Here is a 12988-nt window from a genome sequence, read left to right on the forward strand (position 1 = left end):
GCCAAAACCTAGGAAGAAACCTAGAGAGGAACCAGGCTATGTGGGGTGGCCAGTCCTCTTCTGGCTGTGCCAGGTGGAGATTATAACAGAACATGGCCAAGATGTTCAAATGTTCATAAATGACCAGCATGGTCAAATAATAATAAGGCAGAACAGTTGAAACTGGAGCAGCAGCACGGTCAGGTGGACTGGGGACAGCAAGGAGTCATCATGTCAGGTAGTCCTGGGGCATGGTCCTAGGGCTCAGGTCCTCCGAGAGAGAGAAAGAAAGAGAGAAGGAGAGAATTAGAGAACGCACACTTAGATTCACACAGGACACCGAATAGGACAGGAGAAGTACTCCAGATATAACAAACTGACCCTAGCCCCCCGACACACAAACTACTGCAGCATAAATACTGGAGGCTGAGACAGGAGGGGTCAGGAGACACTGTGGCCCCATCCGAGGACACCCCCGGACAGGGCCAAACAGGAAGGATATAACCCCACCCACTTTGCCAAAGCACAGCCCCCACACCACTAGAGGGATATCTTCAACCACCAACTTACCATCCTGTGCTATGCCTCTCTCTCTCTCTGTCTGCTATGCCTCTCTCTCTCTCTGTCTGCTATGCCTCTCTCTCTCTCTGTCTGCTATGCCTCTCTCTCTCTCTCTGTCTGCTATGCCTCTCTCTCTCTCTGTCTGCTATGCCTCTTTCTCTCTCTCTGTCTGCTATGCCTCTTTCTCTCTCTCTGTCTGCTATGCCTCTTTCTCTCTCTCTGTCTGCTATGCCTCTTTCTCTCTCTCTGTCTGCTATGCCTCTTTCTCTCTGTCTGCTATGCCTATCTCTCTCTCTGTCTGCTTTGCCTCTCTCTCTCTGTCTGCTATGCCTCTCTCTCTCTGTCTGCTATGCCTCTCTATCTCTGTCTGCTATGCCTCTCTGTCTGCTATGTCTCTCTCTCTCTCTCTGTCTGTCTGCTATGCCTCTTGCTCTCTCTCTGTCTGCTATGCCCCTTTCTCTCTCTCTGTCTGCTATGCCTCTTTCTCTCTGTCTTCTATACCCCTCTCTCTGTCTTCTATACCCCTCTCTCTGTCTGCTATACCTCTCTCTCTCTCTCTGTCTGCTATGCCTCTCTCTCTGTCTTCTATACCCCTCTCTCTGTCTGCTATACCCCTCTCTCTGTCTGCTATACCTCTCTCTCTCTCTCTCTCTCTCTCTGTCTGCTATGCCTCGCTCTCTCTCGCTCTCTCTCTCTCTCTGTCTGCTATGCCTCTGTCTGTCTGCCTGTCCCTCTGTTTGCCTGTCTGTCCCTCTCTCTGTCTGACTGCTATGTGTCTGTGTCTTGGAGAATCTTACAATACTGGACATGAATACTATTTGAAGTGGAGTTTAAGGCTGAGACACCAGGAAGACTGGAGGTTAAGGCTGACACACCAGGAAGACAGTGGAGGTTAAGGCTGAGACACCAGGAAGACAGTGGAGGTTAAGGCTGAGACACCAGGAAGACAGTGGAGGTTAAGGCTGAGACACCAGGAAGACAGTGGAGGTTAAGGCTGACACACCAGGAAGACAGTGGAGGTTAAGGCTGAGACACCAGGAAGACAGTGGAGGTTAAGGCTGACACACCAGGAAGACAGTGGAGGTTAAGGCTGACACACCAGGAAGACAGTGGAGGTTAAGGCTGACACACCAGGAAGACAGTGGAGGTTAAGGCTGACACACCAGGAAGACAGTGGAGGTTAAGGCTGAGACACCAGGAAGACAGTGGAGGTTAAGGCTGAGACACCGGGAAGACAGTGGAGGTTAAGGCTGACACACCAGGAAGACAGTGGAGGTTAAGGCTGAGACACCAGGAAGACAGTGGAGGTTAAGGCTGACACACCGGGAAGACAGTGGAGGTTAAGGCTGACACACCGGGAAGACAGTGGAGGTTAAGGCTGACACACCGGGAAGACAGTGGAGGTTAAGGCTGACACACCAGGAAGACTGTCCCGTGGTGTGATGGAGATCTCTTACTGTCCCGTGGTGTGATGGAGATCTCTTACTGTCCCGTGGTGTGATCGAGATCTCTTACTGTCCCGTGGTCTGATGGAGATCTCCTGCTTGTTGCTGTTTACACTGATTCAACATGTGGAATTGTCATGAACATGAATGTAAAATGATGACCAGTGTTCTGGTAAGATTCAGTTCTGGCATTTTTCTAAAGCATTTCTCTCTCTCTCTTCCCACCTCTCTCTCTCTCTTCCCCTCTCTCTCTCTCTCTTCTCTCTCTCTCTCTCTCTCTCTCTTCCCCTCTCTCTCTCTCTCTCTCTCCCCTCTCTCTCTCTCTTCCCCCTCTCTCTCTCTCTCTCTCTCTCCCCTCTCTCTCTCTCTTCCCTCTCTCTCTCTCTCTCTTCCCCTCTCTCTCTCTCTCTCTTCCCCTCTCTCTCTCTCTCTTCCCCTCTCTCTCTTTCTCTCTCTTCCCCTCTCTCTCTTCCCCTCTCTCTCTTCCCCTCTCTCTCTTCCCCTCTCTCTCTTCCCATCTCTCTCTTCCCATCTCTCTCTTCCCATCTCTCTCTTCCCATCTCTCTCTTCCCATCTCTCTCTTCCCATCTCTCTCTTCCCATCTCTCTCTTCCCCTCTCTCTCTTCCCATCTCTCTCTTCCCATCTCTCTCTTCCCCTCTCTCTCTCTCTTCCTCTCTCTCTTGCCCTCTCTCTTCCCATCTCGCTCTTCCCCTCTCTCTCTTCCCCTCTCTCTCTCTTCCTCTCTCTCTTCCCCTCTCTCTCTCTCTCTCTCTCTCTCTCTCTCTCTCTCTCTCTCTCTTCCCCTCTCTCTCTCTCTCTCTCTCTCTCTTGCCCTCTCTCTCTCTCTCTCTTTCTTCCCCTCTCTCTCTCTCTCTCCAGGGAGACTACAATCCGGTCAAAACCAAAGTCCTGCACTTCAGTCTGAACCCTACGAGCATGGCCAAACAGCAGCGCGTGGAGGAAGTGGAGGCGCTGAGGGCAGAAGTGGAGTGTTTGAGGGAACGCCTCCGCTCACTGCAGACAGGGGGCGCTATCCCTCTTGCTGCTGCTGCAGGAGAGACCAGCCTCAGTCTGCCTCCCTCACAGGAGGTCCTGGGTAAGAGGAGAAACACAGCTCACTGACAGCTCTTCACTGGTGACGGGCTGTTCTCTCGTTAAGGGTTTATGCAGAAACAAAACATTATTTATACCGGAGAACTGGCAAGCCTCTACTTCAGCCTCTCGAGCTTCATCCTCTCGCTCTACCGTCGGCCCCTCGCTCTACCGTCGGCCCCTCGCTCTACCGTCGGCCCCTCGCTCTACCGTCGGGCCCCTCGCTCTACCGTCGGGCCCCTCGCTCTACCGTCGGGCCCCTCGCTCTACCGTCGGGCCCTCGCTCTACCGTCGGGCCCCTCGCTCTACCGTCGGGCCCCTCGCTCTACCGTCGGGCCCCTCGCTCTACCGTCGGGCCCCTCGCTCTACCGTCGGCCCCTCGCTCTACCGTCGGGCCCCTCGCTCTACCGTCGGCCCCTCGCTCTACCGTCGGCCCCTCGCTCTATCGTCGGCCTCTCTCTCTGTCTCTATTCTTTCTCATGTCTTTCTATTTCTCCTCTCTCTCCACCTTAATTCTCTGACTGCTGCTGCTGGCTAGCTGACTACTGCTGGCTAGCTGACTACTGCTGGCTAGCTGACTACTGCTGGCTAGCTGACTACTGCTGGCTAGCTGACTACTGCTGGCTAGCTGACTACTGCTGGCTAGCTGACTACTGCTGGCTAGCTGACTGCCGCGGCTGGCTGGCGGACTGCTGCGGCTAGCTGGCGGACTGCTGCGGCTAGCTGGCGGACTGCTGCGGCTAGCTGGCGGGCTGCTGCGGCTAGCTGGCTGGCGGGCTGCTGTGGCTAGCTGGCGGACTGCTGCGGCTAGTTAGTGGACTGCTGCGGCTAGTTAGTGGACTGCTGCGGCTAGTTAGTGGACTGCTGCGGCTAGTTAGCGGACTGCTGCGGCTAGTTAGCGGACTGCTGTGGCTAGTTAGTGGACTGCTGTGGCTAGTTAGTGGACTGCTGCGGCTAGTTAGCGGACTGCTGTGGCTGGCTGGTGGACTGCTGTGACTAGTTAGCGGACTGCTGCGGCTAGTTAGCGGACTGCTGCGGCTAGTTAGCGGACTGCTGCGGCTAGTTGGCGGACTGCTGCGGCTAGTTGGCGGACTGCTGCGGCTAGTTAGTGGACTGCTGTGGCTAGTTGGCGGACTGCTGTGGCTGGCTGGTGGACTGCTGTGACTAGTTAGCGGACTGCTGCGGCTAGTTAGCGGACTGCTGCGGCTAGTTAGCGGACTGCTGTGGCTGGCTGGTGGACTGCTGTGACTAGTTAGCGGACTGCTGCGGCTAGTTAGCGGACTGCTGCGGCTAGTTAGCGGACTGCTGTGGCTGGCTGGTGGACTGCTGTGACTAGTTAGCGGACTGCTGCGGCTAGTTAGCGGACTGCTGTGGCTGGCTGGTGGACTGCTGTGACTAGTTAGCGGACTGCTGTGACTAGTTAGCGGACTGCTGTGGCTGGCTGGTGGACTGCTGTGACTAGTTAGCGGACTGCTGTGGCTGGCTGGTGGACTGCTGCGGCTAGTTAGCGGACTGCTGTGGCTGGCTGGTGGACTGCTGTGACTAGTTAGCGGACTGCTGCGGCTAGTTAGCGGACTGCTGTGGCTAGTTAGCGGACTGCTGTGGCTGGCTGGTGGACTGCTGTGACTAGTTAGCGGACTGCTGCGGCTAGTTGGCGGACTGCTGCGGCTAGTTGGCGGACTGCTGCGGCTAGTTGGCGGACTGCTGTGGCTAGTTGGCGGACTGCTGCGGCTAGCTGGCGGACTGCTGCGGCTAGTTGGCGGACTGCTGCGGCTAGTTGGCGGACTGCTGCGGCTAGTTGGCGGACTGCTGTGGCTAGTTGGCGGACTGCTGCGGCTAGCTGGCGGACTGCTGCGGCTAGTTGGCGGACTGCTGTGGCTAGTTGGCGGACTGCTGCGGCTAGTTGGCGGACTGCTGCGGCTAGTTGGCGGACTGCTGTGGCTAGTTGGCGGACTGCTGCGGCTAGTTGGCGGACTGCTGTGGCTAGTTGGCGGACTGCTGTGGCTAGTTGGCGGACTGCTGCGGCTAGTTAGCGGACTGCTGCGGCTAGTTAGCGGACTGCTGCGGCTAGCTGGCGGACTGCTGTGGCTAGTTGGCGGACTGCTGCGGCTAGTTGGCGGACTGCTGCGGCTAGTTGGCGGACTGCTGTGGCTGACTGGTGGACTGCTGCGGCTAGTTAGCGGACTGCTGTGGCTGACTGGTGGACTGCTGTGGCTAGTTGGCGGACTGCTGTGGCTGACTGGTGGACTGCTGTGGCTAGTTGGCGGACTGCTGTGGCTGGCTGGTGGACTGCTGTGGCTAGTTGGCGGACTGCTGTGGCTGACTGGTGGACTGCTGCGGCTAGTTAGCGGACTGCTGTGGCTGACTGGTGGACTGCTGCGGCTAGTTAGCGGACTGCTGTGGCTAGCCAGAGAGGACTCATATTTTCCTTTGAGGCTTTAAGTGTTCTTACGCTGCTTCTGAACGTTCAACGAGGAAACATGGCGGGCGTTGTTGTCACCGTAGGAAGGAAGCACGAGCAACGAGGAAACGGACATGGCAGGCGTTGTTGTCACCGTAGCTTGTTACATAACTTCTGAGTGATAGGAAGCACGAGCACCACCACCAATCAGCCTCCACCACCGCTCGCACGCCTGCCGTTACTATGACAACTAGCATAGCCGTGTCAGCCAATGACTGCTGCGTGAACACACACATCTGATTTTGGTGGGTTGTAACATGGTGTTTGGACAGTCGGTATCCCAAAACGGATTTGAGCATTAATGCCTGCAGTGTGAACACGGCTTTAGTTACCCCTGGAGAGAGACTGAAACTCACTGTAGAAATGGGCCGTTTAGAGAGACACACACACACACACACAGAACACAGAACACAGAAATTGTCTGTTTTAGGGAGAGGGAACGTGAGAGGACCTAGAGAATGAGAAGTGGACAGACAGAGGAGAAACAAAGAAGTGTGGAGAGGGAAGAATAGGAGAGAGGGAGGACAAGGGAGGAGAGAGGGAGGAGAGAGGGAGGACAGAGGGAGGACAAGGGAGGAGGAGAGGGAGGACAAGGGAGGAGGAGAGGGAGGACAAGGGAGGAGGAGAGGGAGGACAAGGGAGGAGGAGAGGGAGGACAAGGGAGGAGGAGAGGGAGGACAAGGGTGGGAGGGAGGAAGAGGGAGGACACGGGAGGAGAGAGGGAGGACAAGGGAGGACAAGGGTGGGAGGACAAGGGTGGAGAGGGAGGAAAAGGGGGGAGGAGAGGGAGGAAAAGGGAGGACAAGGGAGGAGATGAAGTAGAGAGGAGAGGAGGAGAGACGTGATTATGAGTAATCTGGAGGGTAAGGAGTATCACATTATGAATAAAGCATGTAATTACCCTGACGCTGTCAACGGCTGGATGTGTCTGTGTCATTGTTCATTGTTGTGATTATGTAACGTTAATTACACAGTCATTCAATTGTTCCATCACGCTCCGTTCCGTCTCCACTCGACCCACACCACTCCTTCTGAACTATGGAACATTCACTATTGTGTCAATAATGGATCAGATTCCAGGCAGGCCCATTTCTCTGGCTTGGAGAGGGTGTTCCAGATGCTACCCCGTGCCCTAGATAGTACACTCCTCTTGACCTGGGAGCCTGTGGGTACTACAAGGGGAATATGGTGCTTTTTTCTGGTCGCGTCCTTTGTCTTCGCAAATCAAGTCGTTTAAACCGGAAAGTCGCTATCCCAAATTGATTTCAGACTAATTGAACAAATTATTCCTGTCTATTCTCTTCTCTCCTCTCCACCTCTCTCCCCTTCACCTCTTCTCCACCCTCTTTTCTCTTCTCTCTACCTCCTCTCCTCTCCACCTCCTCTCACCTCCACTTTGTCTCCACCCTCTTCTCTTCTCTTCTCCCCTCTCCTCCCTTCTCTCCTCTCCCCTCTCTTCTTCTCCACCTCTCTTGTCTCCTCTTCTCTCTTCTCCACCTCATGTCTCCTCTTCCCTCTTCTCCTCCATCTCTCTTGTCTCCTCTCCTCTCTTCTTCTCCACCTCTTATCTCCTCTCGTTTCCCCTCTCCTCCACCTTTTCTCTCCTCTCTCCTCTCCTCCACCACCTCCTCTCTCCTCTCCACCTCTTCTCTCCTTCATCACTCCTCCACCTCTTCTCCTCTTCCTTCCTCTCCTCCCCTCTTCTTGTCTCCTCTCTCCTAGTCACTCTGTTTAACGTTAAGGGACTGTTCTGTGTTCTACATGCGGCTTAACACGACTGTTCTATGTTGTAGATCTGCGTAAACAGATGGAAACAGCTGAACTGAAGAACCAGCGGTTGAAGGAGGTGTGGAATGTTGTATTACATAGAAAAGAAACATGTTTTATCCCCCTTTCTTCTTCCTACACTTCTTATTCCTCTCCTCTACCTCATCTCTCTCTCTCCTCTACCTCATCTCTCTCTCTCCTCTACCTCATCTCTCTCTCCTCTACCTCATCTCTCTCTCTCCTCTACTTCATCTCTCTCTCCTCTACCTCATCTCTCCTCTACCTCATCTCTCTCTCCTCTACCTCATCTCTCTCTCTCCTCTACCTCATCTCTCTCTCTCCTCTACCTCATCTCTCTCTCTCCTCTACCTCATCTCTCTCTCTCCTCTACCTCATCTCTCCTCTACCTCATCTCTCCTCTACCTCATCTCTCTCTCTCCTCTACTTCATCTCTCTCTCCTCTACCTCATCTCTCCTCTACCTCATCTCTCCTCTACCTCATTTCTCTCTCTCCTCTACCTCATCTCTCTCTCTCCTCTACCTCATCTCTCTCTCTCCTCTACCTCATCCCTCTCTCCTCTACCTCATCCCTCTCTCCTCTACCTCATCCCTCTCTCCTCTACCTCATCCCTCTCTCCTCTACCTCTACCTCATCTCTCCTCTACCTCATCTCTCCTCTACCTCATCTCTCCTCTACCTCATCTCTCCTCTACCTCATCTCTCCTCTACCTCATCTCTCCTCTACCTCATCTCTCCTCTACCTCATCTCTCCTCTACCTCATCTCTCTCTCTCCTCTACCTCATCCCTCTCTCCTCTACCTCATCCCTCTCTCCTCTACCTCATCCCTCTCTCCTCTACCTCATCCCTCTCTCCTCTACCTCATCCCTCTCTCCTCTACCTCATCCCTCTCACCTCTACCTCATCCCTCTCTCCTCTACCTCATCTCTCTCTCCTCTACCTCATCTCTCTCTCCTCTACCTCATCTCTCTCCTCTACCTCATCCCTCTCTCCTCTGCCTCATCCCTCTCTCCTCTGCCTCATCCCTCTCTCCTCTGCCTCATCCCTCTCTCTCTCTCGCCTCTACCTCATCTCTTCTGATGAGTGTGAGTGAGTGACGGAGAGACTATTGTGAACCAGTGTTGTATCTGTGTTGTTGCCAGGTGTTCCAGAGGAAGATTCAGGAGTTCAGGACGGTGTGTTATGTTCTGACAGGCTATCAGATCGACATCACTACTGAGAACCAGTACAGGCTGACCTCTGTCTACGCTGAACACATGGACGACTCTCTACTGTTTAAGGTACAAACACACGGTGGCCAAGCGGTTAGAGTGTTGGGCCAGTAACCAATCTGGTACTTGTGTATTGATACATACTGGTACATGTGTGTGTTTAATAGAGACTAATTTAGAGACTAGTTATGTCTGCTACGTTAGTTTACATGTAGAGACTAGTTATGTCTGTTAGGTTATATGATCAGAGACTAGTTATGTCTGTTAGGTTTCATGATCAGAGACTAGTTAAGTCTGTTAAGTTACATGTGTAGAGACTAGTTATGTCTGCTACGTTAGGTTATATGATCAGAGACTAGTTATGTCTGTTAGGTTATATGATCAGAGACTAGTTATGTCTGTTAGGTTACGTGTGTAGAGACTAGTTATGTCTGTTAGGTTACATGTGTAGAGACTAGTTATGTCTGTTAGGTTACATGTGTAGAGACTAGTTATGTCTGTTAGGTTAGGTTACATGTGAAGAGACTCTAACACAGGTGGATATCAGAGGGAGAAAGAGAGATGAGGGAGATTGGAGGGTTAGAGAATTAGAGGAGAGAGATGGAGGGATGAAAGGAGAGATGGAGGGATGGGGGATGAAAGGAGAGATGGGGGGATGAAAGGAGAGATGGGGGGATGAAAGGAGAGATGGGGGATGAAAGGAGAGATGGGGGATGAAAGGAGAGATGGGGGGATGAAAGGAGAGATGGAGGGATGAAAGGAGAGATGGAGGGATGAAAGGAGAGATGGAGGGATGAAAGGAGAGATGGGGGGATGAAAGGAGAGATGGGGGGATGAAAGGAGAGATGGAGGGATGAAAGGAGAGATTGAGGGAGTGATGAAAGGAGAGATTGAAGGAGGGATGAAAGGAGAGATGGGGGGAGGGATGAAAGGAGAGATGGAGGAATGAAAGGAGAGATGGGGGGATGAAAGGAGAGATGGAGGGATGAAAGGAGAGATGGAGGGATGAAAGGAGAGATGGAGGGATGAAAGGAGGGATAAAAGGAGAGATGGGTGGATGAAAGGAGAGATGGGTGGATGAAAGGAGAGATGGGGGGATGAAAGGAGAGATGGGGGATGAAAGGAGAGATGGAGGGATGAAAGGAGAGATGGGAGGGATGAAAGGAGAGATGGGGGGATGAAAGGAGAGATGGAGGGATGAAAGGAGAGATGGAGGGATGAAAGGAGAGATGGGTGGATGAAAGGAGAGATGGAGAGATGGGAGGGATGAGAGGAGAGATGGAGGGATGAAAGGAGAGATGGGGGGATGAAAGGAGAGATGGGGGGATGAAAGGAGGGAGGGAGGGAGGGATGAAAGGAGAGACTGGGGGATGAAAGGAGGGATGGAGGGAGGAAAGGAGAGATGGAGGGAGGGAGGAAAGGAGAGATGGAGGGAGGGATGAAAGGAGAGATGGAGGGATGAAAGGAGAGATGAAGGGATGAAAGGAGGGATGAAAAGAGGGATGAAAGGAGAGATGGAGGGATGAAAGGAGAGATGGAGAGATGAAAGGAGGGATGAAAGGAGAGATGGAGAGATGAAAGGAGGGATGGAGAGATGAAAGGAGGGATGAAAGGAGAGATGGAGAGATGAAAGGAGAGATGAAAGGAGAGATGAAAGGAGGGATGAAAGGAGAGATGGAGGGATGAAAGGAGAGATGGAGGGATGAAAGGAGAGATGGAGGGATGAAAGGAGAGATGGGGGGATGAAAGGAGAGATGGGGGGATGAAAGGAGAGATGGGGGATGAAAGGAGAGATGGGGGGATGAAAGGAGAGATGGGGGGGATGAAAGGAGAGATGGGGGGGATGAAAGGAGAGATGGGGGGATGAAAGGAGAGATGGAGGGATGAAAGGAGAGATGGAGGGATGAAAGGAGAGATGAGGGGGGATGAAAGGAGAGATGGGGGGGATGAAAGGAGAGATGGGGGATGAAAGGAGAGATGGAGGGATGAAAGGAGAGATTGAGGGAGTGATGAAAGGAGAGATTGAAGGAGGGATGAAAGGAGAGATGGGGGAGGGATGAAAGGAGAGATGGAGGGATGAAAAGAGAGATGGAGGGATGAAAGGAGAGATGGAGGAATGAAAGGAGAGATGGGGGGATGAAAGGAGAGATGGAGGGATGAAAGGAGAGATGGAGGGATGAAAGGAGAGATGGAGGGATGAAAGGAGGGATAAAAGGAGAGATGGGTGGATGAAAGGAGAGATGGGTGGATGAAAGGAGAGATGGGGGGATGAAAGGAGAGATGGGGGATGAAAGGAGAGATGGGGGGATGAAAGGAGAGATGGAGGGATGAAAGGAGAGATGGAGGGATGAAAGGAGAGATGGGTGGATGAAAGGAGAGATGGGGGGATGAAAGGAGAGATGGGGGGGATGAAAGGAGAGATGGGGGGGATGAAAGGAGAGATGGGGGGGATGAAAGGAGAGATGGGGGATGAAAGGAGAGATGGAGGGATGAAAGGAGAGATGGGGGGATGAGGAGGGAGGGAGGGAGGGAGGGATGAAAGGAGAGACTGGGGGATGAAAGGAGGGATGGAGGGAGGAAAGGAGAGATGGAGGGAGGGATGAAAGGAGAGATGGGGGATGAAAGGAGAGATGGAGGGATGAAATGAGAGATGGGGGGATGAAAGGAGAGATGGAGGGAGGGATGAAAGGAGAGATGGGGGATGAAAGGAGAGATGGAGGGATGAAATGAGAGATGGGGGGATGAAAGGAGAGATGGAGGGAGGGATGAAAGGAGAGATGGGGGATGAAAGGAGAGACTGGGGGATGAAAGGAGGGATGAAAGGAGAGATGAAGGGAGGGATGAAAGGAGAGATGGGGGATGAAAGGAGAGATGGAGGGATGAAAGGAGAGATGGAGGGATGAAATGAGAGATGGGGGGATGAAAGGAGAGATGGAGGGATGAAAGGAGAGACTGGGGGATGAAAGGAGAGATGGAGGGATGAAATGAGAGATGGGGGGATGAAAGGAGAGATGGAGGGATGAAAGGAGAGATGAAGGGAGGGATGAAAGGAGAGATGAAGGGAGGGATGAAAGGAGAGATGGGGGATGAAAGGAGAGATGGAGGGATGAAAGGAGAGATGGGGGATGAAAGGAGAGACTGGGGGATGAAAGGAGAGACTGGGGGATGAAAGGAGAGATGGAGTGATGAATGAACTCTGCGTATCAAATCAGTGGCAGATGTAAAAGAGAACAGGTGAAGATAGCAGGAGAATGTCATTAAGGAATGGTAGAAAAAGGAGGAGAGAGAGGGGGGGGTTAGAAAGAGGAGATGAGAGAGGGGGGGTTAGAGAGAGGAGATGGGAGGGGGGGGGGGGGTAATTTTCTTAAAGGACATCAAACTTTGTGTTGAGGGTTCATTAAGCTTTATTTGGGTTTTAGTGTGTGTTCTCTCCAGTGTGTTAAATCCTCAGAGAGCCACCTGCGACCCTGTCAGGGAAGATGATTCACTGTCAATATTTATTAACCTCAGCTCAAGTACTCCTCCTCTCGCGCTCGCTCCTGCTCTCTCTCTCTCTCTCTCTCTCTCTCTCTCTCTCTCTCTCTCTCTCTCTCTCTCTCTCTCTCTCTCTCTCTCTCTCTCTCTCTCTCTCTCTCTCTCTCGCTCTCTCTCTCTCGTGCTGTCTCGCTCTCTCTCTCGTGCTGTCTCGCTCTCTCTCTCGTGCTGTCTCGCTCTCTCTCTCGTGCTGTCTCTCTCTCTCTCTCGTGATGTCTCGCTCTCTCTCTCTCGTGCTGTCTCTCTCTCGTTCTCTCTCTCTCTCTCTCGTGCTGTCTCTCTCTCTCTCGTGCTCTCTCTCTCTCTCTCGTGCTCTCTCTCTCTCTCTCGTGCTGTCTCTCTCTCTCGCTCGTGCTCTCTCTCTCTCTCTCTGTCTCTCTCTCTCTCTGTTTCTCTGTCTCTCTCTCGTGCTGTCTCGCTCTCTGTTTCTCTCTCTCTCTCTCGTGCTGTCTCGCTCTCTCTCTCTCTCTCTTGTGCTGTCTCGCTCTTTCTCTCTCTCGTGCTGTCTCACTCTCTCTCTCTCGTGCTGTCTCGCTCTCTCTCTCTCGTGCTGTCTCGCTCGCTCTCTCTCGTGCTGTCTCGCTCGCTCTCTCTCTCTCTCTCGTGCTGTCTCTCTCTCGTTCTCTCTCTCTCTCTCGTGCTGTCTCTGTCTCTGTCTCTCTCTCTCTCTCTCTCTCGTGCTGTCTCGCTCTCTGTTTCTCTCTCTCTCTCTCGTGCTGTCTCGCTCTGTTTCTCTCTCTCTCTCTCTCGTGCTGTCTCGCTCTGTTTCTCTCTCTCTCTCTCGTGCTGTCTCACTCTGTTTCTCTCTCTCTCTCTCGTGCTGTCTCACTCTCTCTCTCTCTCTCTCTCTCGTGCTGTCTCTCTCTCTCTCTCTCGTGCTGTCTCGTTCTCTGTTTCTCTCTCTCTCTCTCGTGCTGT

General features: G+C 52.9%; 1 protein-coding gene across 1 annotated transcript in view; it reads left to right on the forward strand.

The window, feature by feature from the left end:
• LOC139394167 (mitotic spindle assembly checkpoint protein MAD1-like) overlaps positions 1–12988 on the forward strand; it is a 110592-nt gene that overhangs the window by 42799 nt on the left and 54805 nt on the right. Inside the window, exons 16-18 of the mRNA XM_071142206.1 lie at positions 2866–3082; positions 7333–7385; positions 8468–8605. Coding sequence (XP_070998307.1) covers positions 2866–3082; positions 7333–7385; positions 8468–8605 — 408 coding nt within the window. The remainder of the gene's footprint in view (positions 1–2865; positions 3083–7332; positions 7386–8467; positions 8606–12988) is intronic.

Source organism: Oncorhynchus clarkii, unplaced genomic scaffold, assembly GCF_045791955.1.
Source record: "Oncorhynchus clarkii lewisi isolate Uvic-CL-2024 unplaced genomic scaffold, UVic_Ocla_1.0 unplaced_contig_9327_pilon_pilon, whole genome shotgun sequence".
Classification (NCBI taxonomy): Eukaryota; Metazoa; Chordata; class Actinopteri; order Salmoniformes; family Salmonidae; genus Oncorhynchus; species Oncorhynchus clarkii.